At 34.3% G+C, this 27,756-nt stretch overlaps 4 protein-coding genes and 1 pseudogene across 10 annotated transcripts; 2 read left to right on the top strand and 3 right to left on the bottom strand.

Annotated features, from left to right (window-relative positions):
• Positions 1-75: 75 nt before the first annotated feature.
• On the top strand, positions 76-2,842 carry LOC146942904 (uncharacterized). The gene is made up of 4 exons (XM_085757011.1): positions 76-862; positions 996-1,222; positions 1,347-1,385; positions 1,584-2,842. The coding sequence occupies exons 1-4, from the start codon at positions 787-789 to the stop codon at positions 1,785-1,787; spliced, it is 546 nt and encodes a 181-aa protein (XP_085613137.1). The 5' UTR covers positions 76-786; the 3' UTR covers positions 1,788-2,842.
• Positions 2,843-4,845: 2,003 nt separating this feature from the next.
• On the top strand, positions 4,846-9,255 carry LOC146942903 (26S proteasome regulatory subunit 10B homolog A). Of its 2 annotated transcripts, XM_085757010.1 has the most exons (10): positions 4,846-5,035; positions 5,530-5,649; positions 6,034-6,170; positions 6,320-6,481; positions 7,260-7,346; positions 7,435-7,521; positions 7,605-7,742; positions 8,422-8,613; positions 8,691-8,789; positions 8,880-9,255. In XM_085757010.1, exons 1-10 carry the CDS (start codon positions 4,933-4,935, stop codon positions 8,952-8,954), a joined length of 1,200 nt encoding a protein of 399 aa, XP_085613136.1. In that variant the 5' UTR covers positions 4,846-4,932; the 3' UTR covers positions 8,955-9,255. The 2 variants fall into 2 exon arrangements, with proteins under 2 accessions (XP_085613136.1, XP_085613135.1); XM_085757009.1 differs by having other exon boundaries at positions 8,691-9,255.
• Positions 9,256-11,324: 2,069 nt separating this feature from the next.
• On the bottom strand, positions 11,325-14,859 carry LOC146942902 (uncharacterized). Of its 3 annotated transcripts, XM_085757008.1 has the most exons (5): positions 14,769-14,859; positions 13,989-14,026; positions 13,305-13,640; positions 12,505-12,536; positions 11,325-12,387 (listed from the first exon to the last, which is right to left on the bottom strand). In XM_085757008.1, exons 3-5 carry the CDS (start codon positions 13,633-13,635, stop codon positions 11,449-11,451), a joined length of 1,302 nt encoding a protein of 433 aa, XP_085613134.1. In that variant the 5' UTR covers positions 13,636-13,640; positions 13,989-14,026; positions 14,769-14,859; the 3' UTR covers positions 11,325-11,448. The 3 variants fall into 3 exon arrangements, with proteins under 3 accessions (XP_085613134.1, XP_085613133.1, XP_085613132.1); XM_085757007.1 differs by lacking the exon at positions 13,989-14,026; XM_085757006.1 differs by lacking the exons at positions 13,989-14,026; positions 14,769-14,859 and having other exon boundaries at positions 13,305-13,650.
• Positions 14,860-17,270: 2,411 nt separating this feature from the next.
• On the bottom strand, positions 17,271-18,136 carry LOC146942901 (bZIP transcription factor 2-like; annotated as a pseudogene). The gene is made up of 2 exons (XR_015032889.1): positions 17,951-18,136; positions 17,271-17,874 (listed from the first exon to the last, which is right to left on the bottom strand). The product of XR_015032889.1 is annotated as a bZIP transcription factor 2-like (transcript).
• Positions 18,137-20,676: 2,540 nt separating this feature from the next.
• Positions 20,677-23,272, bottom strand: LOC146942900 (mitogen-activated protein kinase homolog NTF3). Of its 3 annotated transcripts, none has more exons than XM_085757001.1 (4): positions 22,984-23,272; positions 22,778-22,861; positions 22,138-22,563; positions 20,677-21,698 (listed from the first exon to the last, which is right to left on the bottom strand). In XM_085757001.1, the coding sequence occupies exons 2-4, from the start codon at positions 22,778-22,780 to the stop codon at positions 21,003-21,005; spliced, it is 1,125 nt and encodes a 374-aa protein (XP_085613127.1). In that variant the 5' UTR covers positions 22,781-22,861; positions 22,984-23,272; the 3' UTR covers positions 20,677-21,002. The 3 variants fall into 3 exon arrangements, with proteins under 3 accessions (XP_085613127.1, XP_085613129.1, XP_085613130.1); XM_085757003.1 differs by having other exon boundaries at positions 22,778-22,839; XM_085757004.1 differs by lacking the exon at positions 22,778-22,861.
• Between the last annotated feature and the right edge of the window lie 4,484 nt (positions 23,273-27,756).

The raw sequence follows: 27,756 nt of genomic DNA, 5'->3' as shown, positions 1-27,756 counted from the left end.
TTATGAATTTATTCCTTTTACAAACTAATCTAATTTATCGGTTTTAGAACTGATATTTTATCTTTCATTATTTCATAGTTGAGAGTGTATGTTTAAGGTTGCCTTGTTCTAATTGCAAGGACGGCCATTTTTCAGCATGTGTTTGGTTTCAATTCTAGAGGGCCAAAAGTGATTCTAGAGGTTGTAGAATTGATTTTATGATGTTTGGATGATTTAAACTATAATTGATTTTGTTTGTAGAATTGATTCTACATGAAGCTACAATTTGTAGCTTTTGGCTTCTACAATTGATTTTAGCCTTAAATTCACTTTTACATAAATACATCAAAACATAAATCACTTTTCATTTAACTCACTTTTATCCATAATCAATTTTACAAAATCAATTCGCTCAAAATCAATTTTGTTAAAATCTGAACCAAACATACTTATGAGATTATTCCTCCTTGTATTAAACTTCTTTTTATCTAATGATATGAATTAAGTTTATTTTTATAAAATAGAAAAAAAATCTCAAACTTTTAACTGGTAAAATAAAGAAGGAAAAAAATAACTCTGTTGAGATGGCAAGAATTCAAAGTTAACAATGGTGTAATAGGATTTGTTTCTTAAAAAAAAAAATGTTGTAATAAGGTTAGATTGGGGGACACGTAACAAAGCAAACATGTATAATAAGCTTTCTTAGTCCACAAACTACTCTGTAACTTTTTCTACACTCCACCGTTCGAGTTTGTGAGACCTAATAACTTCACCCCTTCCAATTTTCCGATTCGTAGTGCCACAACCATGATGCGCCGTAATGCGGTAGTTGCTTGGAAGAAACTTCTCCAGCACAAAGAATTTGGATCCAAAGTTCAATCCGGTTTGTCTCACTATTTCTTCATCAAGATTTTCAGTCCAGTAGTTTTTTTAATTTTCTTTTTCCTTTTTCCAATGATGGACTTGAATACTTGTGGATGAGAATAGTGACTTTGGTTTCAAATCTCAAATTGCAGTGAGGGAAAGCTTGCGTCTTTGGCACGATCAATTTCTTCGTGCAATTCAGGAGAAGAAACTCCAGTTGCAATCTTTGCATGCTATAGCTGTAGGGAGAGACATGAAAAGGCTTGAAATGCAACTGCGCAAATATGTTGCACAGAAAAAGATTCAGGACCGCGTTCACATTGCTAAGGAAACCCCGGCACTAGCTCCTTACCCAGCTTTTATTGATGTTCCTTCTAAGGTATCTTCTGATAATATACACTGCCAAGTTGATTATGGAACATAGCATGTATCAAAATTCTCACATGTAAAGTATTATTTTGGTTTTTGGACTTCATTCACCAATGTGCTTCTCTTCATACCAGGCACGGGGAGAATATTTTGGAAAGATAACCATCGAACAGGTATTTAATTACTACTACCTGTGTCAATGTTCTAACTTCTCATTATCCTATTTGACGAACAATAGTAGATTTTTTTGTTTCTTCTTGTTTCATCTTGGTTACTGCAATTTGAGAATCTATTTGCAAACATGTTCACACATGTCTACTTTTATTTTGTAATGTGTTATTTTTGTTACCATGCATTTAAAACTTTTGCAGGGCGAAAAGGTTAAAAGCACTGTGGAGATTGAGGTGATTGGGACACCCGGTTTTATGCAATCTGTGGCAACTCGTGTTAAGAAGAGGCTGACTATTGGAAAGAAAGCGTGTAGAAGAGTGAAGGAGAGGATTCTGGAGCACCATATGTCTCGTAGAAATTGCAGTGGTTCTCAAGGAAGTTTCACTGAAGGCAGCCACAAATAACTTGCTTTACCATTGACTTGTAAATACTGATTCCAAAGAAAGAGGGAGGATGGTTCGGTGAGAAATGAATGACTTGTATACCTCACTTTCTTTGTTCTTTGTATGACATGGGTAGGGCTGAAAAATGAGTCGAATTCGTTAGGATCTTCTTTTCAACTTAAACTCGACTCAATTTAAACTCCCAAACAAATTGATTCGTTAGAATATCTTTTTCAACTTGATTCGGCACGATAGCTCAAATCTAATGAACAAAAAGGCAAAATAAGGAATATTTTGAAATAAAAATTTATGCCTAAAAAAAGCCTAACACCATATCAATTGAAGCACTGGCTGAGAACAAATTTGGTCTGAAGACCACGTAACAGGCAAATGAGATGTGTATTTTAGCTTCTCTTTTTTAGCCACTCTTGCTCTCAATAGTTTTTTTTTTTTTTTTTTGACCAACACTCTTGCTCTCAATTGTTAAAAACTATTGATGTGAGACTATTTTCACATGGTGGCTTCATGGTTCGAAAATATTCATTCATATCTTTTTTGTTTTGTTTTTAAGGCCGTACTTTTAAATTTTAATAACCGCATTCAATTCAAACACATTAATTCTTGCTCCCAAAAAAAAACACTCATTCTTATCCTATTATTGTTATTTTATTTTATTGGCCGAATTCCCGTCCTTTTTCTTAGGGGTTTAGTTTAATTTTTATTTAATAATAATAATAATTATAAAATTATCAATAAACTAGTATTTTTTTTACTCAAAAAAAAAAAAACCAGTAACTTTTTGGTAATTATTTAACAATGGCTTTGAGTCCCATGTACAACACCATGTGCCAGGTAATTGGAATTGTGTTTGGAGTTTAAAATTGCCCCCGAATGTAAAGAGTTTCCTGTGGAGAGCTTGCCGTAATTGTTTGCCCACGATAATCCGCTTGCAATCAAAAGGAGTTCAGTGTACTGATAGGTGTGTGCAGTGTGTGATGATTTTGGTGAGGATAGTATACATATGTTCTTTATGTGTAATAAAAGCATGCTCTGTTGGCAGCGTATTGGCTTATGGAGCCCTTTGATGGCTGTTTTTGATATTGATGCAAGCTTTCCAACCAATGTGTTTGCTATCTTACAACACCTGGATCAGCAGCGAAAGCAAGTTTTCAGTGTGACCCTCTGGAGTATATGGAAGCATTGAAACAATAAGGTATGTGACAATGTTACTGAAACAACTCAAGCTATTTGTGCTCGTGCAAATTCTCTTCTTACTAGTTGGACGAAAGCTCAGACTATTCGTCATCTCATCCCTCAGTCTCCCACTACTCTGAATGATTTGAAGTGGATTAAACCAAGTCCCGGAAGGTTTAAATGTAATGTTGATGCATCTTTTTCTCAAGCTCTGAATCGAGTCGGCATTGGTGTGTGTATTCGAGATGATGAAGGTCGTTATGTGTTAGCCAAAACTGAATGGATGACTCCGCTCCTTGATGTGGAATTGGGTGAGGCTTTAGGTTTATTATCAGCAATGCATTGGGTTCGCGATCTGCAGCTGGGTATTGTGGACTTTGAGCTTGATTCCAAAATTGTGGTAGATAGTGTGTATGGTAGTAAATGTGGTGTCTCTAATTTTAGCGCAGTGATCAATGACTGTAGACGTCTGTTAGCTTCTGATTTAGCAACCTCTGATGTTAGGTTTATTCGAAGACAAGCCAACGAAGTTGCTCATAGCTTTGCTAGAGTGGCTTCGCGTCATGCTAGTTTCCATATTCATATTAGGATTCCATCTTGTATATCTACTATTATTATGAATGAAATGCAATAAGTTTCTTCTTGTCAAAAAAATGACTTTGAGTCCCTTTAAAAAAAATGACTTTGAGTTGAGCACAGTGTAGTTGTGCGTCGTTTTTTGATTTACCATCAAGGTAATGTGTTCGTTTTATTCAGATTGAAAGATTAGTCTCGATCTAGTGTAGATTCAAACAATGATTTTGATGCTGTTAACGTTATAGATTTGAAAATATTGATATTTCAGACACAATTTTATCAGGTTTGTAAGTTTTATCAAGTTTGTCGTACCAAAAAAAAAAGTTTTATCAAGTTTGTATGCATTTTGTTTTTCTATCCTATTAATTTGAAGATTGTAAATTTGTTCGTACATTTTTTTTAAGCAAACAATCTCGATTCATTTCATTATCAATCATGGACCAATACATGACTGTAAATGAGTATAGAGGTGGGAGGTAACATTACATGTGGTTACATTTGTTAATAATTTATAAGCGACATTATCAGCTTGCTTTCGGCTAAACTCGACGTGGGAGTTTTGAAAATTGTTTTGAAACAACTACATACAAGCATAAATTGTACAATCAAACTCAATGTTATCATCTATACCTGTCCTAAAATAATCGAAAACCTTCATAGAATCTAAAACAAAATCAACATTATTGAATCAAAGATTTGTCACCAAGTCAAGTGTTGTGTACAAACTCATCGCTTCACCCACTCCGACAGCCTAAAGCGGAGAAAACCATGTAGTTTTTTCAAGCAAAATTACCTTCTCTGTCTCTTAGTCACATACCAAGTCCTACCTTGTTAAGCGACGAGGAAAACGATGCATCTATATTGCAATTATAACTTCTGGGAGGTCGTTTTACCCATTAGTGCGAAACAAATATTACAAACAAACTGACCCCAGGTGTTTAGTATTTAGAAAGGGTTGCACTACCTAAGCGAATATTTTGCGCAAGTCTCCATTCTTTCATCAAATATGTTGCGCTCTCTATAACATGCACATTAGTTTCATCGGATTGTTGTCAAAGCTTCAAATTACATTCATTATTTTTAGTTTTAGTCAAACAAAACCGTAAAACAAAACCAAAATATTCGTTAGTGTATTGAATGAATTTAATTTATTATTTTTATTATTAATATATTTTAATAAATTAGTGGGTAAATGTAAAATTTGCAACATGGTGGGTTAAGTTAATAAAGGTATATATAGTAGGGTAAATAATCGGGGACACGTAAGACATAACTCCATATTAAGCTTTCGTGGTCCACAAACCAGTCTATTATTACTAATTCTTCTCCACCGTTCCAATTTGTGAGACCTAACTTCACACCCTTCTCAACTTTCCGATTTTGCATCGCCACAACTATGTCTGACACCACAGAAGATGCCGTTCGACGCCGTAACGCAGTCGCCGAGTATCGGAAGAAGCTTCTTCAGCACAAGGAATTGGAATCTAGAGTTCGATCTGGTTTGTCTCTCTTTTTCCCTCGCAGCTAGAATTCCTTTTCACTTATTCTCGAAATTCATAGTATTAGGGTTTCTGATTTTCGCTTTTTAACCTTTGATTTGCTTGCCATCGGAAAACCCTATCAATTGCTTAAATTAGGTTTTCGTTGAGAATTTGACCTAGGAAGATTGTGCTTTTCATGATTTTACATGTATTTTAAGAAATTAGGGCAAGTTTATCAACTGGATCTATTTGTTAAAATTAGTTTGAAGCCTCATTGAGGTTCTTTTAATTGGGTAATGGAATCTTAATACAGTTTTTAAGAAGAGACGTTACATGCATAACATCGTCTAAACTAAGTCACAATCTGTTATTAGCGTGTCCTTTTTTATTCAAAAATGGAAATACCTATGGATAAGTTAATTTTTTTTTTATTTTATTTTTTTTGCTCCGATTTTGGAGTTAAATACTTATGGATGAGTCTTGTGACTTTGGTTTCAAATCTCAAATTGCAGTGAGGGAGAATTTGCGATCTTCAAAGAAAGAGTTTAACAAAACAGAAGATGATTTGAAGTCTCTTCAAAGTGTCGGGCAGATCATCGGCGAAGTTCTCAGGCCTCTTGACAATGAACGCTGTAATTCTTCTTTCCATTTACATGTTACTAACATTATTATTTAAAATGATATCATGCTATCTCGTCCTGCTAATTCATAATCATCTCTACAGCTACATTTAGGCTGTCTCTTTTGATAACTTGTGTTTCTGGCAAGTTGTGATATAGTAAAACCTGGATTGTTTTCATGAAGGTCTTTTATCCATTATCATTTTTTTTTTTTTTTTGGTTTCTTATGAAATATAAAAACATTTATATCTCACTGATGCTTGAAATTTGTTTTGTTGTAACTAATTCGTTTGAGCCACCTACCCAAACAAACAACATCCTTTCTTTTTTTCTTGATTGATATGAATTCAAGAATGAACCAGTGATTCTAAAATCTCTATGTTTTTGTTATTTTAGTGATTGTTAAAGCAAGCAGTGGTCCTAGATATGTGGTTGGCTGCCGGAGTAAAGTGGATAAGGAAAAACTTACTTCTGGGACTAGAGTGGTACTTGATATGACAACACTCACCATAATGCGGGCTCTTCCTCGTGAAGTAAGTTATCAGAGTTTGTTTTCTTTTATGTTTTCATTGCTGGAATGTGTTTTAGTTTGTCTCTTTTTGGGCACTGTTGTTTTTCTTTTTTCTAAAAACACTTGGTTGATTGCTTGTCACTCACTATTTTCTATCGATTGTGTTGCTAGGTTGATCCAGTTGTGTACAATATGTTGCATGAAGATCCCGGTAATATTAGTTACTCTGCTGTTGGTGGTTTATCTGATCAGATCAGGGAATTGAGGGAATCAATTGAATTACCTCTAATGAATCCTGAGCTCTTTCTTAGAGTTGGAATTAAACCTCCCAAGGTAATCAACTTTTCACCGCACTTTCCAGTATCTGTCCTTTCATACTTTTTTATTTTCAGATTTTTTGTTAGATTCTTGATTTCAAAGATTTGTATTGGAATTTTTATCATTTTAATTATTTCAGACGGACACTATCACTAACGTGCTCGCCAGTCCGCTTTTCTACTGCACTTCTTGTAATTGTAAATAAAAGAGACATCAATCGTGTGGAAAATACAATTAAAATAAACTTGTTCCACTAGTGTTTCTATTGTAGTGTTGTTATTCCTATTTTAAAGAGATTTGACTTTTTTAATTAGGGAAATGTTAACTTGTGCCCTTGGGGCACAAGTTTAAAAACTAAACATATAAACTTTTTCTTGAAAATTGTACATTCATTGTATTAAAAGTTTAAAATTTTATATTTTCAATGCAAAAATTATCTTTTAATTCTATTTTTAGTTTCTTAACTTGTGCCCTAAGGGCACAAGTTAACATGACCCTTTTAATTAATAATTTGAATAACATTATAAAAAGGATAAAATAGTAAATAAAATTGTTTAGATGAAGGGTAAATTTGGAATAAAAAATCCAGCCGAAAAGATGTATTCCCTTTATAGATTAGTATAAAAGCGCAGATAAAATCATTGAAAACAAGAAACATTGAAAACAACATGGCATTTAATTAAGTGAAAACAAAAAACAGAAATAAAAAATGTTCTTGCTAATCAAACAGACTCTTAGATAGCCATACTTTTAACTTTAACATTTGACACATCTTCTATTCCTCATCTTTCAGGGTGTTCTCCTTTATGGGCCTCCTGGTACGGGTAAAACATTGTTGGCTAGGGCTATTGCCAGTAATATAGATGCTAACTTCCTAAAGGTCAGCTTATGCATCTTTTACCTATTCAATGTATCTTGAAATGTCTCTCACTGTAAAATGTATTTACATTCCCTTTTCTCTAATATAGGTTGTTTCAAGTGCCATAATTGATAAGTACATTGGAGAAAGTGCCAGGTTAATTAGAGAGATGTTTGGGTATGCACGTGATCACCAGGTGATATTTTTGTGTTTAGTTGTCTTCCTATAGGTTTATATAATCAAATTGAAAGAAGTTCTAAATCTCCTCTGTTTTCTTAGCCATGCATCATTTTTATGGATGAGATCGATGCCATTGGTGGTCGCCGTTTCAGTGAGGGAACAAGTGCAGATCGTGAGATTCAGAGAACGTTAATGGAGCTGCTTAATCAACTTGATGGCTTTGATCAACTTGGAAAGGTATATTTTATTATTTACTCTTTTTGACTTGATTTAAAAATAGCCACCATGTTTGTATTTTGGAAATAAATTGATATCTTATAACAAATTCCTCATGGTGGTAGGTGTATATGTTAACTATAACAATGCAATTAAGAGAAATGATAGCTGTACAACCATTTTGTGACAACTTTTGTGACAATTTTCTCTCATATTCGCATTATGTTTTTACTTTTTCTCTCTGTTGCTTTGGTTTTAGTGCCAATACCTACTTTTCTTTGTAAATCTATGGTTGTCCCATAAATTGTCAGAAATGGTTGTTCAAATAACATACCTCTACAATTAAATTCCATATCTTATACGCTCAGATGGTGACTTGTACTTGCTCTCGTGTTTTTTTTTAATGTCTTTGAACTTTCAAAGATGCGGTTGCTAAGTGTAATGGAAATGTTAAGAAGTTACTTTTGTGTTCATCTTTCATGACCTTTTCTTTTTGTGAAGTTCAAAATCAACTTTTTTGAAAGATATGGGATATTTAGTAGAGTTTTTTTTTCGTCATTATATTATATATTAAAATCAATCTTTTATCATTGATGTAGTCTTATCGGTACCGCGATTGATGTTTTTGTTCAAATGACAGTTCTGCCAAACTCTCCATGGTTGATTGATTATGACTTTGCGCTCTGAATATCTGTTGTAGGTTAAAATGATCATGGCAACAAACCGACCGGATGTACTTGACCCTGCTCTCCTACGTCCTGGAAGATTGGATAGAAAAATTGAAATTCCATTGCCAAATGAACAATCGAGGATGGAAATTCTTAAGATCCATGCTGCTGGAATTGCTAAGCATGGTGAAATAGACTATGAAGCAGTTGTGAAGCTTGCGGAGGTAAGTCTTGGTGGCTTGGATTACTTTAACTGACATTTTGTAAATGTATAATGTATTATCTGTTGCAAAATTGTCAGGGGTTTAATGGAGCTGATCTCCGAAATGTGTGCACTGAAGCTGGAATGTCAGCAATTCGAGCAGAGCGTGACTATGTGATCCACGAAGATTTTATGAAGGTATGCTCTTTGTTTAGGAAGCAATTTTTCCTTTGTATTGATTTGTCTATGAAGCTCTACCTTACTGTATCTCTTTTACTTTGGTACCAGGCTGTAAGGAAATTGAATGAGGCAAAGAAACTTGAATCTAGTGCACACTACAATGCTGATTTTGGAAAAGAATAAAATTTGTTGTGAAATTCTCAGAGCCATGGATGTTTATGGCAGTGCATGTTTTGAGCCAGAAATACCTCAGCCAAGTTTGTCAAATCATCGAGTTAAGCATTATGGCAGCCGTCCGGGCAATGGCATGTACTATCCAGATTCTAGTTTTAATATGGGAACTTGGCGAACGGTAAAGAGGTGTTTAATTGAATTATTTGTTCAAACTGAATTGTAATACTGTGTTTCTTCTGTCTCTATTGTAGAAGTTCGGTTCATATCTATACTAGAGTCATGGCATATGCATGCCAGTTTTACTTTTAAATATTTAATTTAGAATAGTATTTACTATATCTTTTATTTTATTTTTTCAGAAAAATAATATAGTAACTACTTAACAAATTCTAAAACTTTACTTTTCAGAATAATTAGGCCGTGCCATTGTTTTTTAACAGATCGAAGGAGATCAAAGGAGATGTAATGTCCTAAATTCATTTTGATTTTAGGACGTCCTAATTTTTTTTTTTGATTGAACTGATAGGGTTTTTGGTTTGAGTCTCTAAAATTTCCCTGCCAATTTCCATTTCCTAAATTTAGAAAATGTTTGGTTCTGATTGTTTTTTCCGTATAAACCCCTCTGCTCTCTAGTTCTGCTGCTTGCGGTAATGGTGCAAGTTAAAATTAATTCTTAAAAAATCAAACCATAAAGATGAAAAATCACCTTGTTGGTAAAAACAAGTTTTATGAACTAAAACCAAATGAAATTTTGGGGCTAAAATCATTTTTGGTTGGTACATGTGAAGAACCAAAATCATTTTCTTTTTTGATGAATTAAGAACCAAAATCATTTAAACGAAGAACTATTGCTCCCAACATACAGAAAAACTTCAATAAACGCCATGTAGATAAATAAGAAAGTTATCAAGATTCAAAACTCAAGAGTAGCTCAGTTGTTAGATGGGACAGTATCAAAATGAGCTATCTTATCTTAATCATGCAAAATCGAGCACTATTCGAGCACCGTATACAATGCATGTGTTAATGTAATTGTATGCCTGTAACGCTACCTCTCAATTTTCTTCACGCTCAGCCCATCCTTCCCCCGCACTCTCTCCGGCATCAGTGTCAGCGTTGAAGTCTCTCCTCCCTTACCCATTGAACTACCTCCTTTCCACCCCACCACCACTCCTTTCCAGTCGCCTTCATCGTATCTGCGAACACGAATATATTTCTACAACTGATAAGTTCAGTCACAAGATCAAGACCCAAATGTTAAATAAATTCATCAAGACGAAATAACCAGTAAGAACACTGTGAAACCCAATTTACTCATAGTTTTACTCATTCATCTCTTTCAAAATTATAAATAACTGAAACCAAATAAATTTTGGGCTTTTGCAATTTATGATACTCTAATATTCTATCAAACAACTCATATTTCTCTAATAAAAAGGATCAGAGTTGAAGAAACAAGTTCTCAACAAACACCATGAACCCAGAAAGTATAGAAATAATGTGATATAGGAAAAGAAGGAATTCCATCGAATTTTGGAAGGTAACTCTCCTCCATTGCCACCATGCGGTTCCTCCCTAGAGGTTCTGTTCCATCTTTGCAACTTCAACACCCCCTCTAGTGAGAAACCATTTCCCCCCCTCTGCAACCATCAATGGTGTTGGGTTGCTACAACAAAATATTGATTGTGAGGGACGAAAATGAGAGATGTGAATGACATTCCACCATCAACTGCTTTCCTTGGTGTTGTTTCTTGTGTCAATTGTGAGAGGCTAGGGTTTAGAGCGGCAGATGTTGCCACAAATGGTGGTGGAGGAAGAGGAGGGAGAGAGATGTTGCCACAAATGGTCGCCGCAGCATGTGTTGATGATGAAGAGAAAATATTGGGTAACTAGTGTTGATGATTAAGTTATTGTTCTTGTTCTACTAGAGTCCAACTGTTCATCCTATCCAACGTCTCAATGTAATTACTAATTGTACCTACTCCCTAAGATCCGACGCTGAGTTTAGTTACAATTTTACACTTTAAGCAAAATTCTATTAAAATAAATGATACAAGGCGTTATAGAATGATAATCATGTTTTTTTTTTTTGAAAGATTTTTTTATTTTTTTTTATAATCATATTGTTGAATTCATGGATTTCTTCTCTATGTTCACTTTTACTTATCTAGTCTAGAATAAGATTATCTAATCACCATGGTATCCCAATAGTCAGTTACACAAGTAAAAACACAAGTGAAACATTTTGAAATAACATACTGGCGTATTTGTTTCCTTTGTCTCCATGCATTTGTGGTGCATAGCTCTGATTTTCCTTTATCTGATATTAATGAGCCACACCAACATAACATGATGCAAATTTCTCGTGAGTAAAGAATATACTGAAAATAAATCTATAATTATCAGTAAAGCTAGTCAACATAGAAATAGTAAATTCTAACTTGTTGGTGCTACAAATATAATTAGAGAGCTGCAGCAACTAACAGCTACTGTTAAGGAAAGCTCAATCTTTACGATATCTCGCCCAAAACCCCTTCTTCCTGGCAGAATCATTATCAGACAGGGATCGATTCCACTTAGATCCCAATGAAAAATGCCGCTTCAAGAAGGGCTTTCTTAATGAACTCCTTGAACTGGAGCTAGCCTCCAATTTTGAAGCTGCACTTTTTTGGCGGTCAGAAACATCTAATCCACCATCAAAGTAGCTATCAACTACACGGTTTCGAGATATCTTGTAGTTCTTGGCCTTCATTTCTGATTCGGCCCTAAGACTTTTTCTGGATAACATTGACAAGTGCTTCTCTCCAACCATGCAAATTGGACAAGCTGGATCGTAACTATCTGCTTCTGATGTCATGCTTTCCAAACATTCAGCGTGATATGCATGACCACAGACCAGCACAGCAACAACTGAGAGGTCGTTGTTGGAAATGAATTTCTGGCTGCTCCATGCAGTTCTCTCAGTCAAGAGCTTGGAGCAGGCCCCGCAAGATTGTAAATCCATGGTGGGAGAATACGAGAACCTACTACTAGTTCCACTTATCTTGTGGCGACCTGAACCAAAATGCTCACTATCAAATGACCACCTTTCCTTTTGAGATGATGCCACCAGTTCAGAAAAGGTGCGCATAGACCAGCCATCAGATGACCCACATTGGGATCCAGCTATCATGTCATTGCTGCAAGTGGACAGTACAAATGATGGTCTTCCTTCAGAAATAGAGTTGTCTGGCGATTTCAGACCCAGGATTCGACTATCAGAAATTTGTCTCAATAGTGGGTGTCCTGGAGATCGATGAGCCCATCTAGATGGTGTTGAGCTAGGAAGGTTGTGACGATTAAGATTGCGGGTTGTAGGTGTTGAGAAAGAAGAGGGTATTGACAAAGAAATATTTGGTATTGAAGATTCTGCGATCTCTGGTGATTCTGTCAGATTTTTGGCCTATTGATAAACATAGATAAGAATATGGTTAGAGCGGCACACTAAAAGACTTATTATAATTCAGATATTGGGAAACTATTCTAATCAATTTCAGCAATTTGAAGGAATCAAACTCACCACTGTAGAACAATTACTTGACATGGATAGATCTGCAACAAATAAAAAGAGGAAAAAGAAAGATAAATCAATGGCCGAATAAAAAAAAAAGTGACCAAGAGCATCGTCATTTTGAAATCAGGAAACAGCATATATAACCATTCAAGTCATGAGCTAAGATTGGAAAACCATGTTTTTCATTTTTATTTTAAAAAGAAAACTGAATCTAGAAAGAGCAATGATTGATAAGGAGCTCTAAGCCCTTAAATTGGTTTTTCAATGAACAGTCCCATCAATGAAAATGTTGAACATGGGGCCTATTGATGTTCAAGCCACCCCTAGACTAATCCTTACTTCACCCTCTTGTCCATGTAGGGGTGAAGTTACTATAACCATTGTACAAGGCCAAAATAATCTCTAACTATGAAGCATGGACACGACATGGACACTCGACGACAATAAAAATTTGAGAAAAGGACATAATTCAAAGTAATCACATGTGTCGGTGTCCAACACATCTTCGATCAGAATTGTCGGTGGTACATGTATTCTTGTTAATTAGTGAGGACAGGGACAGGTACAGCGGGGAAAAAAGCTCAGCGTTGGTTCTTGCTAGAGCTTAACCAAACATTCCCCCACTATTTCAGTTGGAAAGATAAAACTGAAGCTTGAGGAAATGAGCTCAGTAATTTCCAAAGATATTGCCAAAAGAACCCGCCTATCAATAAACCTTCTTTCAAGCAATGGGGCACTTCAAACACCTCTTTCAGATGCTCATGTTTCAGCACATTCAACAAAAGAATAATGGAGTTAACATTTACCTGAAGATAGAGTCATTCGATTTGCACCTAATTGCTCATGAATAGGGGACTTCTGAGACATGGGTGTTACAGAGTTCTCCAGGGTGCTCCCCACATCAGATAAATTTCCTCTATCAGAACTTAAAGACCCCTTAAACTCCATGCTGACACTTCTGCTGACTCTGCGAGACGCGCGAAACGAAAGATCATCAATTTCACTAGCAACACGGCCCCATCTATCCCATTGAAAACTCAATGAAGGTGAACACACGGGATTTCTGTGAAAACTTTCACTTCCAGTTCTATTGGGAAGAGTTTGATCCTTTGCAGCAACACAACAAACTGAACCCATGATAACTGCGGACATACACAACAGTCAATCTAGTTTGCACAGACAGACTCATTATTACCAAGCAATGTCGTCAATTGCACATTGCGAAGAATAGCGGTTTGTTCGAATTCTACTACACTACAGTGCTATAGCACCGCTATTGCTGCTATTAAACAACACTGTACTAAACAGCGTATTGCAGAACAATAACAAATTGTTTAAATTCTGCTACGCTATAGCAGTGTTATAGCCGATATTTGACAATTGACAACACTGTTACTAAATACTGTATAGATAACTAAAGAACCACCGAGATGAATAAAACACATCGAATTATATACCAGCTAAAATAGAGTATAAAATTAAAAACCCACCTTAATTTTCTAATGAGAAAACCTAATCGTACCTCCTTCTGAAGAATAAACAAAAGGGAAGTTGATTAAATTCAGATTAATGGTATGTGTAAACCATCCAGAGAGCATTAAAAGAAACACACCTATTGTCTCATCTATATTCAATCAAATTAATTAGCTAGTATGAGCAATTATCAAGTGTCATAGTACTACTACTTCTTAAAATTTGGTTAGACTTAACTCAAGTCAACTGAAAACCAATTAAATTGAGGGGATACCTTCCACTTTTAATCACATTTTCAGGACAGATAAAATTCAAAGCGAGACTCGCAACAATACTCGATAGTTAAAAAGCACTTCTACTACATCAATGACACAGCAATAACATAAAGAGCCTCCTCTCATCTTGAATTTGTATCCAAGGTACTAGATTGTCTACACTAACCCAGATAAAAGCACACCACTGAGATATGCTCTAGACCCAATACAAAAAGATTGATCTCTTCTACCGCATCACAAATCCATGAAACACACAGAAAAGTAAAAATCTCTTCTTCTTTTTTATCAATAAATCATAAAAACCATTAAAAAATTAAATTTCAGAAAAAAATAAACAAAAGGTTGCAAAATCATCCATGAATTCACAAAAGGAAGCAGTAATATTGACATTAAAGTAGATTAGAATAAGTATTGAAAAAGTTAGGGTTTTGAAGCATGATGATGAAGAAGACAAGTTGATTATTAAAGATAAAAGCTAAAAATAGAAAAAGAATAATAAAAAGGATGAGTTGAAAGAATTACCAGTTAAATTGAAAATGAAATGAAGATAGTTTGAGAGAAAAATGAGGAAATTATTTCGTTGTTGTTGTCATTTAAGGTTTTGTCTGAAGTCGTCTTCTTCGGCTTGTCTTGTCGCTGGTAATGCGCACCCAATGCTGTAACGCCGTTAGTTGAAAGTTATGACTTTATGATTTTTTTATGTATCCGTTATAACGGAGTTAGGTCTCAATAGTGGAAACTGAAAAAGGGAATGCAGCTCAAATATCAAGTCCCCCATTCAATCATATCTCTCTCAAATTAATACTAGTAAGAGGATTTTTTTATTCTTTGTGAGGAAGATGATTCCATTTTTTCTTTTTTGGGAAAGGAAGATGATTTTTTTTTTTTTAGGATAAGAAAAATAATTAAAGATAAGGTCATGTTAACTTGTGCCCTAAGAGCACATGTTAAAGAACCCAAAAAAGCAACTATGTATTGGAAATCATAATATTTTAAGAAGTCAAATACACGACTTTTGATAAGTATATTTCTATAAGGAGTTTCTTAACATGTGCTCTTGAGGGCACAAATTAACATTTGCTTTAAAGATAATAACGATCATAAATTTTTATTTTTAAAGATCAACCATCATAAGTTCTATATTGCCATGTATCATGTATGAAATAATTGACAACCACATATATTTTAAAATAGATGAAGTATTATCTACAGAAATATCTTCTAAATTGTTTACAAAAATATCTATAACATTAATTTTATTTGAGGATCTATAGCATTAACTGTTCATGTATTTTTATCTTCTAAAAATAAGTTTTTAGAGAATCATAAGTTTTTATCAATAATATCTTCTAAAAATAATTAAAGATAACAACGATCATAAGTTTTTTTTTTAGAGAATCATAAGTTTTTTTTAAAGATCAGCAATCATAAGTTTTTATGTTGATGTGTGTGAAATAGTTGACAGCCACATGAATTTTACACGTGTAAAATCGTCATTTTTTTTCCATACTTTAGAAAATAGGGAGATGGTGGGAGGGACTAAGAACATAACTAAAGTTTGAGAGAGTTATTTGAAAAGTTGTCCAAAAATAACCATACAAATATCATTTTTCTTTGGAGAAACTATGAACTTATCATCCCAACACCAAAACAAACAAGCAATTAGATATCATGTTCAACATACGATGAAACAGTGGTAAGATCTACATTACTCTTTAATGAATTGAGACTAATTTATAAAACAGTACAGCCACATGCGTTGGAAATTTCATCTAAATGATGGAAACAATTTTAACAAAAATAAGTGAGTTACAAAATTATCCTTTATTTGTAGCTAACTTAAAATGGTGGAAAATAGTCGTTGCTTATATAAAAAAGTGTGCATTGTTGATTTTTGGGCAAATTACATTAACCTCCCCTGAGGTCTTTTTAAATGACATGGACACCCCCTCTAATTTTATATTAGACACTAACCTCCCTTCAAGTCTCTTAAAAAAGATACTCACCTCCCTTACAACTTAACACCGTTAACTATCTCTGTTTTTTTTTAACAACCGTTAACTATCTCTGTTAAAACTAAAACATCATCTTCCATCGTTTGTCCCGTGGAATCTGGCTTTAGAGTTGCAAAGATACAATAGCATAACATCAACAACTAAGAGTGTAATTATTATTAATACAGGTCAACAATAATGAGTCAATTGGGAAGAATGACTAAAATCTGTTGTTTTTATTTGGCAACGTCTCTGTTTCAAGATTACATGCTTCTACAATCAGCATTAAGCCTCTGGATCTTTACATGAAAGAATTGGGTTTCTATCCCTTTGTAATAATTCCATTGATCTCTGCATCCGTGCCTAAGGGAGAGACTATCAATATTGGTAAAGATGATGTTTCAGATGTTAAGAAGAGTGGATGCTGCAGTACAGCATAGTTTGAATTGAAAGTTGTATACATTAGAAGAGGAAGATCTTAGTTACAGAGTAAATTCTCATCATTTTGGGATCCATCTGAACTGTTTTGATATTTGATTGATAACTTTATTTTGCCATCGAACTTGCTCCTATTTGTCGCAGGAGTCATTATTTTGTAATTCATTTTCATTTGTTGAGATATAGGATTCGTCTCAATCTCAAGAGTCCATTATTGTTGTTACAAGAAAAAAAAAATAGTCAAAAAGAGAAGAAGCATTCTCATGTTTTTTGATGTTAACGGAAGGTGGATTGGGTGTGACAGCAGGGGATGTTACTGCTTTTTGAGAAAATAGAGGGGAGGTAAAGTATATTTACGTAAACCTTAGGGGAGGTTAGTGTAATTTCCCCTTGATTTTTTTGTGTGAACTATTTAGACAAACAGTTTTCACATTTATGCTTTTTAGTGGTTTATAGATATGATGTGAAACAAAAAAAAGAAGTGATTTTATTTTGGGTAGAAAGATGTGATATTTTTACACTAAGCAAAAATACAATACTTTTTTTTTTTTGTTTGTTTACAGAATACCACACAACTTAATAAAAACGGAAATAAAAGAAACCCCTAATTTGGTAGTGCTAGTACTAGCACTCTAGCAGTGAGTGGTGATAATATAGGACCGACCAACATTTTAATTGAGTAGTGTACTTCACTGGTTCTCATAACATTCATTTATCTCACCAAAGCATTGTCTACCCCCTAAGTACACTACTAATATAATTATTTCTTACTCTTTCATTGATTCAAACCATGAATGATTCCACCCTTTCTTATTTTATTTTCTTATCATTACTCATTCAACACTGAAAAACATTTGCAGAAGTTGTAATTGGCTGGTAATGATTATGATACATCATGTTTTGTTCATAACAATCCCTCGAGTAAGAGGACCCATTGCCATCATTTGTGTTGATGAGTCCAATTATACTATTCAGTGATTGAAACCTTTGACTAAGCTCACCAATATTGAATTTTCTGCCTCAACATTCAAATAGTACTGTTGTGTTGTGATATTTACACTATTCAGAATTTCACCGTTGTCTTTTGTGAGTTGAGACATTGACGTCTGAAGGATGAATTTATGATAAACCCAGAAAGAATGATTTCATTGAGAACTGGAGACACGAATGTTAAACACTTGGCATAGTAGAGATTCCTGCAGAGAAATTAATTAAGTAGGGTTAGTTACAAAAGAGAATTTGAAAGAAAAAATAAATAAATCAAAAAGTTACCTTACCCACCACTGAAGATTTGTGAAAAGAAAAGGGTGAGAGGATCAAGGTGAAGGGGAGATGAAAATGGTGAAGGTGGGTGAAAAGGAATAGAGGAAGGGGAAGTTGGATGAATAACTAGGAGTGAATATATAGAAGAGAATGATGGTGAGTGTGACAGACACACAGAAGAACATAAAAACCAACAGTAAAATGGGGGCAAAAGCAAAAAAGCATCAGAATCTCCTCCTAGTTTTACTCCTAGAATTTTACTCCCTCCGTAAAATAATAAGAGCATTTTTTTTTTCCATATTACACACATATTAAGAAAAAGAAGAGTGTGCAAGTGAAAGAGGAAAAAAATGATTTTGAATTTCCTTGTTAAATATTGGTGCATTCACCATTTAAATGTAAAGCGGATAATGTTGAGTACTATTAATTACTCTCTCCGTCTCACAATATTAGTCGTTTAAGGTTTGTGCACGATTATTAATGAAATGATTAATTGTGTTGATTTCAATGGTAAAATTAGTGGCATTTACTAAAATATTCTTATTAATTGTAGTTAGTAGAGTAGTTAAGTTGGATGAAATTCAATAAATAAGGGTATAATAGAGGAAAAAAGTAATAAATGTTGCATCGATATTGTAAAGTGACAATTATTTTGAGAAAAAGAAAAAATGCTAAAGTGACAATTATTGTAAGACGGAGGGAGTATAGTGTTTAATTGAGAAAAAAAAAGTATTAATATTGCATTTTTCTTAGGAAAGTAATTAATATTGCATTGAAAAGTGAAATAAATCAATTATTTTAAAACAATATTTTATTACTAAAAAGCATAAATGTGAAAACTGTTTAAAAAAAATGAGAAATGATATTTAAACAACTAATTTTTGACAACTTTTGTGTCAACTTTCTCTCTCAAACTCACATTTTTGAGAAATGATATTTTGACAACTTTTGCACAACTTTCTCTCTCATACTCACATGATGTTGTTATCCTATGTCTTCCTTTTTCTCTCTCCATTGTTTTTGACCAATAAAAAGTGAGAAAAACAAGGTTGTCAACAAAGTTGTCATCAAATGAATGTCAAAATATCATTACTCTTCTCTTTTTAATTTCTATCTCTATTGCTTTGGTTTTTGTGCCACTATCTAAATTTTTTTGTAAATTTTAGTTGTCCAAGAAGTTGTCTCAAGAAAGAGTTGTTCAAATAACATTCCTCAAAAAAAATTGTCATTAAATATAAGACCTTATATAAATTTCTTGATGTATTTATTACTCTCTTTTTTAAAAATATATCCCTAATTAATTGTACTAATTTGTCTTGAAATATGAAAAATCAACATTGAATATGTTAATACATCAGGGGTAGTTTGGTAATAGTCACACACATTCCAGACAAATTTACTACTTCAACCATTTTTTTTAATACTCATAATTTTTGTAAAGTGCTCTTATGAAAAAGGACAAATGGAATATTTCTTTTGATTTGAGTAAAGATATGTTTTTTCACACGCATCGGTAAGGATCAATTCTGAACCAAGTTATTACGATCCAAATATCTACCACTTGTGCTCTATATTAAAGTGAGTCAACATATATTATTTATTACTCCCCCGCTTCAAATTATAGGTCATGTTAGCAACAAAAAATCAAAACTATATGTTACTTTACAATAACAATGAATAATTGATGTTTATTTCTCATTATGCCCCTTACTATTTATTACGTTATCTTTTTCCATTTCTTTTAATTTATGTTTTCCATACCATTAATGAAGAATATTTTTGTAAAACAATTCATAATTACTCTTTTCTATACAAAATTAATTGTATTTCTTAATATATGTACTCCCTCCGTTTCAAAATGAGTGTCGCATTTCTTAATATATGTACTCCCTCCGTTTCAAAATGAGTGTCGCTTTAGCCAAAAAAAATTGTTTCAAAATGAATGTCACTTTCAGTTTCCAATGCAATAATAACTTTTTCTTTTCAATTGTACCCTCCAATTAATACTCTGCACACTACTTCCAAAGTATTACTTTTAAAACTAACCAATAGTTAATAAGGATAATTTGGTAAAATAATTATTCTCTTTCTTTTAATCATTGTGTTTCTTAATATATGTGTAAACATCTAAAACGACACTCATCTTGAAACGGAGGGAGTAAAATTTATAGAATGACGTATAATTTAGAATGGATGAAGTATAACTTTTCGGCATAGAAATAATTTAATAGTATTTAAAATCACAACTTACAACTTTAATCACAAGATTAATTTCATATATGTGAGTTTTTTTTATTTCATTTTCCATCATAATAATTAAAAAATTGTGCACGGTTACTTTTAGAAGAAGTAATTTTATTTTATTTTGGGTCTTTTCACGGATACTAACAGCCTTACAGATATTGTCAAAGATGAGATGAATTTAAATCAGTGAAAGGTTGATTACGAGGCAACTAAGAGCAGCCTTCTGTAGCTGGCAACTAAGGCCCCTTCAAGATGTGAATCTCTCAAAAATAAGTGCAAGATTTCAAACTCCAAAGTCAAGTACCATTGGCATTTCTAAGCAAGTTGATGAAAAACTGCCGAGTTCATAGAGAATGAGCGTGTGCTAATGCACGGATGCATAAAGAGAATCTAGCTTATAATCATATATGATAAGCTCAACTTAGAAAAAATATAGATGTTTGTACTTCAAATGTGATACTGCTAAACATGAGACCTAATTTACAGAATGGTTTTAAGAAAGACACGTTATTTATTATAATAAAAAAAGACACATTATATACATGGCAAATACAATACAAAGTTCAAGACAAAATCAATGTCTCAGCATGGTGGTTAAAAACTACTATCATGCCTCATCAGCAAACAGAGTTTCATGTTTTTTCAAGATGGACATACTTTAGCAGTTTTCTCTGTTCTCAACAAAGAGAAAACTGAATAGATATTGAGCTCACTTATGAAAGAGCCCTCCTAGTTATTCAAAGCAAGCTATTACCTTAGACACTATTGGTACCAACAAAAGGGAACATAACAAAAAAGAACCCTGAAGATAATAATATCAAGAGCACAACTCTGCACTTCCCATAGTAGATTCAGGATGGTAATGAAGCATTTCACTCCACATCAACTCCCTTATCACATCTTCCCCTAGATCCTCATCAATGTCAAGATCAATTGGAATGATGGCCGGAGGGTCAGAATTAGGATCATAGAGAGAGGCCATGAAAGGATGTTGAAGCGCTTCGGTGACACTGATCCTTTTTGTGGGATCAAAAACAAGCATCTTTGCGAGTAGATCTATTGCCAGTGGATGTGCATTGGGGTAAAGTCTGGAAAAGGGGGTTCCGGGAGAATATGGAAGTGATTTGATATATCTCTTTGCCTTTGGATTATCAATAAATTCAATATCCTCCTCCCTTTGACTGCCAAGGATATTGATAATCAGTTTTAGTTGGTTGAGACACTCTGAACCAGGGAAAATAGGTTTACGTCCAAGAAGCTCAGCAAAGATGCATCCCACAGACCATACATCAATAGATGTCCCATAGTTGTCACAGCAAAGTAGGAGTTCTGGTGCCCTATACCACCGTGTGACAACATACTCCGTCATGAACTGGTTCTTGCTGCAGTTTGTGCGTGCTAACCCAAAATCACATATTTTCAGGTCACAATTTGCATTAATTAGAAGATTCCCAGGTTTCAAGTCACGATGCAGGATGTTAGCTGAGTGTAGATATTTCAATCCCCGAAGCAACTACGACCAAAAAAATTTCTATTAGTAAATCCAATAATCATTTGAGCAATGCAAATGATTATAATAGTTTATAACTTCAGCAAAGCACTGCAAATCTGCTGCCACTGCAAGTATGATGTAAAGGGCAGATTTTCTTTGGATGTGCTATAGGTTCAGATGGGGTAAAATGCAATATGCAACTAAAACACAATTATTTGTAAGCATATAGTATGAGATATTGCCATATTGAATAGGAATTAAGATTTAATCAAAGCCCTTCTCCAAGATAGTCGCAAACCAACAAATGAGTTACACAAGTTTGTTTCCTATTGTGTTAACTCCAGAATAATATATACAGATTGCGTACACATATAACAATATAACACCAAAATGTTCATGATAGAAAAAAATGATATATTTGACATCAAGAATTTTGGGTTACCCTAACAATAATTCATACCTGAAAGAGGAAATATTGGCAGTGATCATTAGAAAGTGCTTGGGAAGACTTGATAATCTGATGCAAATCGGTGTCCATGAGTTCATAAACGAGATAAACATCCTTAAAATTATTCCTATGATTAGGCATCATGATGTCTTTCAAAGCAATAACATTCTCATGGTGAAGATGTCGAAGAAGCTTCAGTTCGCGCAAAGTTCTAAGAGCATCAACGCGATTCTCAAACGCGTTCTGTATCTTCTTAATTGCAACTTTCTCATTGGTTTCTCTATTGACAGAAGAACAAACAATCCCATAAGCTCCTCGACCAATCGGCTTAATCGGCACATATTTGGTGTCAATCTCAAAGAGGGTTTGCCACATGGAAAAATAATGCTTTCCTTCAATTCTTATCCCGTTTGGAGGCTCAACCGGAGTCGCCATTCCCTACAAATCAAATTCAACAATAATCATGCACAATTCATTAAGTTTTAATTTCTCTGTTCAGTGCAGAGTGAGAAAAAAAAAATCAGCGTGGTTAATACTTAATATCAATCATTATTACAAAAAAAAAAACTACCACACCCCTTAATCCTCCTGTCACTATAATAACTTCAATTAATAAATGAGAGTGGAAACCTTAATTAACCTAGGGACCTACCATTTGCAGTTGAGAAAGTAGATCCAAATTAAAATGAAATTGATTATGTAGAGAGATCTGTTCTGTTGGAAATTGAGAAAGTTACTGTATTTAGAATTGAAGGATTAGATTAAAAAGAGAGAAGAGTGGTAAAGTAAAAACTGTTTTGTTAATTAAGCAGCAAATTAAGAAGGAAGGAAGGAAAGAGAGAGATTAGAAATGTAAACCTTATCGTTGATTGAATTGAGTTAAGGTGTGGAAGAATGATGAAAAATAATTGAGAGTGAAGTTGAGTATGTTTGAGGATGCATAGCAATTAGCATAGGTTTTCTCAGCAATTGATCATGAAAGAAAGATTCTTTAGTTTGGGTTCGGATATTTGGATTTTTTTCAATTTCTCTCTCTCTCTCTCTCTCTCTCTCTCTCTCTCTCTTCTTTCAGTTTCAGAGACACACACACAATAAAAAGAAACCAAGTCACATACACACCCGCATTTTCCTCCAATAAGCCGCACCTAGACTTTCTTTCTATTCTATTGATATTTAATATTGGGTGTACTTTCATTTATTTTCTGTTTTCATCTTGCATCATCCTTCTTTTTTTTTGTGATCATACTCCTCCATCTTTTCTTCACTACTACGCTATTTTAATCAATTATTTTTTTTGGTGCAATATTTAAATCAATTAATAATTTGAAATATTTTGAAGGGTTAATGCAGCAATAATTAGAAAGTGTTCGTTGAACTACATGTTTTTTTTTTTTAATAAAATCTTTTTTTTTTTTTTTGGGTAGAGTATATATATTTTATATTATTTCGTATATCTTGTTAAATTCTAGTATTTCATATATGCGGATCTCACGCTTTCATTCAAATCTTACAAAGTACTGTAGCTTATTAAAATAAAAGAAAATCATTAAACGTAATTGCACGCAAATTTTTTTTTTTTTTTAAACAAGGAAGTAGCAGGAAGCTACTACCCCTAATATATATAACCAAAAAAAGATTGTTACAAAAAGAGAGAAGGGGGACCAAGCCTAAACCTTCTCAAGAGTGATTAAATCTAAAACTAGGCCAGCCTTGCCTATTTTTAACATAATCACTCCTTACTTGTATAGGTAAAGAGTAATAATAAACAAAATTATCTAGTGTCAGACCTATGTTAGCAAGAGCATCTGCACAAGTGTTGTCCTCCCTAAAGATGTGAGAAACTATGAAATTCATGGATGATGTAATGTTAAGACAATTGCTCCATCTGTTTCTAAGTTGCCAAGGGACAATGTCCTGAGATTTGAAAGCTTGAACCACTAACATGGAATCAGTTTCTAACCAGAAGTTTCGCCAATTTTTTGAAATAGCAAATACAATGGATCTCATGGCACCCATGAGTTCAGCAAAAAGAGAGTTCCCATTGTGAAGACCTTCTGCAAAGCACCCCATAAATTGACCGTGGGAGTTTCTAAAGATTGCTCCACAAGCAGCCTTCCCTGCCGCAAAAGCTCCATCACAGTTGCCTTTGATCCAGCCAGAAATAGGTGGACTCCAGATGACTTCCTTGACAAGAAGCGCCTTTGGAGGATTAATAGAAACATTAAAAGCCTTTAAAATTGAAAATTCTTGAATTGAAGAACTAGCAGGCAGATTTGAGTAACTTGCAGACAGAGAAACATCAACAATGATTTGAGATATGGCACTCTTCCAATTTATCTTTTTGTTTCTGAATCTATGCATATTTCTAGCATTCCAAATAGCAGATAAAATATTGATAACAGCAGAAAGGATAGCTAATCTACATTGAGGTGACCAACCTCTTTCGCTCAGGCTCCAAATTTCATCTAGAGCTGAGAAGTGAAGAGATTGACTTAGAACAGAAGCCAACCAACACCACAGATGAATTGCAAATGAGCATTCAAAAAATAGATGAAAAGAAGACTCTTCAGCAGCCATACAAAGATTACAAACAGATGGGAGTGCACAGCCTCTTACCTTTAAATTATCATCAACAGGTAACTTATCATTCATCAGTCTCCATGCCAGGAGGGACTTTGAAGGAGGCACATTAGGAGACCAGATAGATTTAGCCCAATGAATGGATTGCGAAGGGACATCTTTAAAATTATAAGCATCCTTGAAAGATAGATTCCCAGTGGTAGAGGCACACCATACCAGCTCATCCTCCTTATGTTGAATAGAGATGGCAACTTGATGAACAAGATTCCAAACCTCAGGGAAATCAACTGAGAAGTGATCAGGCAGATTCCAACAATTGTTTTGAATATAATCACTAACAAGAGTGTTGTCATCAACCATTTCATCCATAGAAAGATAAGTATTAAGAGGAATTCCACACCAGTTATCAGTCCAAAAAAAAAATCTTACTACCATCTCCAAGGAGCCAATTTGAATTTTCCAACATGATATTGAATTCAGATTTAATACTAGACCAGATTGACGATGCAATATGATGTGAAATGACTCTTCTTCTTCTCAAGACTCTACTAATAAGCAATTCTGACCAATCTTCTTTCTTGTGAAATAAATCCCAGCAGAGTTTTAGATTAGCAGCTTGGTTTAACCTTTTCAAGGATCTAATTCCCAAGCCTCCTTGATCAGTTGGTTTACAAATTTTCTTCCATGCCACAACTACAAGTTTTCTTTTATCAATACAACCATTCCATATGAAGTTTCTGATGGCTTTCTCTAAATCCTTAATCAGAGACATAGGCCAGTCATAGACTGTTATAGAGTGAATTAACATGCTCTGAATGATTGATTTGACAAGTTGAACTCTCCCTGCTATGGATAGCAAAGATGCTTTCCAAGCTGACATCTTTGCCTTAACTTTGTCTGCAATAGGCTGGAGGTGTCTAGCTTTGGGTTTCCCCTTGAAAATGGGAACACCTAAATAAGTAAAAGGTAAGAATCCTACCTGAAATCCAATGAGGTCAACAATGGCATTCAATCTAGCTTGAGGAATAGAACCAGCATAAATAGTTGATTTGCTGGGACTAACAATCTGGCCAGAAGCTTGAGCATAGCTAGAAAAAAGCTTAATCAAAGAGTTGATGCAAGAAATCTTCCCTTTGCAGAAAATCATTATATCATCAGCATATAAGGTATGAGAAGGAACCCTGCAATTTCTGGTGCCTGACATGAGTTCTATATCACCATCTGCCACCAATTTAGAAATCCCTCTGCTTAGGACTTCTTCTGCAAGACAAAAAAGAAGAGGGGAAAGAGGATCCCCTTGTCTAACTCCTCTAGTACATTGAAAAAAACCATGTTGAGAGCCATTAATAGATATTGATAGGTGAGCAGAGCCAAGAATAGCTTTTATCCAATCATAGAACAGATTACTAAAACCAAAGCTATTCAAAACTTTAAGAAGAAAAGTCCATTCAAGAGTATCAAAAGCCTTTGCTATATCCACTTTTAGAGCAATGTTGCCTCCAACAGACTTAGAATCAAGTAAATTAATGGCTTCTGAGGCAGTAAAAATGCAGTCTTTGATGTTCCTACCTTGTATGAAACCTCTTTGTTGTTTAGAGATTAAAGCTGGCATAATTTGAGATAACCTATCTGCAAGAATCTTTGAAAGCACTTTGAATTTAAAATTAGCCAGAGCAATGGGTCTGAATTGATTCATAGTATCTGCATTGGAAGCTTTAGGAATCAAAACAACTGTGTTGGAATTGAAATTAGGCATGATCCAACCAGAAGTGAAAAACTGAAGAACTGCTTTCTCAACATCTGACTTGACAATATCCCAGTAAGTTTGGAAGAATATGGCACCAAATCCATCTGGCCCTGGAGCACCCTCCTTATTGAGGGAAAAAACTGCTTTATGGATTTCTTCGGATGTAGGGAGCATTGTGAGCATTTGATTTGTATTGTCTTTAACAATGTTGGGGATTACTTCATCCACAAGCAAGCTATCCTGCAAAACAATGTTAGTGCAAAATAAAGATTTAAAATAATTAACTGCATGATTAGCTATGAGATTTTGGTCAGTGAGAGTATTATCTCCATCTTTAATGGAAGTAATCAATTTGGTGGTATTTTTGATTTTGGTGATCCGATGGAAATATGCAGTGTTCCTGTCACCTTCTAAATGCCATTTCACTTTGGATTTTTCCTGCCAGAAGACCTCTTCTTTGTTAAGGGCTAATTCAAGGTTTTTTTGGGCTTGTTTTTCTAAGGAGATGTTGGTTTCATTGTAACCAGAGGTTTGAAGTTGGACTTGTATGTCTTGTAAATTGGCTTCAGCTTCCTTGACCAACTGATGGATATTTCCAAAGACATCCTTGTTCCAGGATCTCAGCTTGACTTTGAGCATCTGAAGTTTCCTATTTAAAATATACATAGGGCAACCTACAACATTTTGGTTCCAAATTGAGGTTACTACATTCCTACAATCTTCATGGAGAGTCCACATCTTCTGAAATTTGAACTGAGAAACAAATCTGGATTGAGTTACTTCAAAGTCAAGTAAGATAGGATGATGGTCAGAACCAGATCTTAAAAGGGTGGAAACTGATATAGAGGAACACATATCCAACCATGATTGGTTACATATGCATCTATCCAGTCTTCTTTCAGTGAATCTTCTACCACTCCTTCCATTTTGCCAAGTAAATTCAGCACCAGTGGTGGGGAGGTGAATAAAGTGGTTGGAGTCTGTCCAATTTTGAAAATCTTGCATAGGAATTCTAGATGGGGCAAAGTAACCCCTGCTTTCATATGCTCCCAAAATAGCATTGAAGTCCCCTATGAAATTCCAGGGGATGGATAAAGATTGATGGATAGTTTGTAAAGAGGACCACAAAAGTCTTCTTTTAATGTAACATGTGGAAGCATATATTGCCACCATTCCACATTTCACATTATTAAAATCAAAAGTGAAAGCAACAGATTGATCAGTGGTTTGAACTATGGTAGGGTTTAGAGAAAAAGTGCATAGACACCAAAGATTTGGTTGGAGGGTATCTCTATTGTTCATAG

The sequence above is a fragment of the Medicago sativa genome, chromosome 3 (assembly GCF_051527215.1).
Source record: "Medicago sativa cultivar Bolivia chromosome 3, Bolivia_mono, whole genome shotgun sequence".
Lineage (NCBI taxonomy): Eukaryota > Viridiplantae > Streptophyta > Magnoliopsida > Fabales > Fabaceae > Medicago > Medicago sativa.
This window is presented reverse-complemented; position numbering and strand designations above follow the sequence as displayed.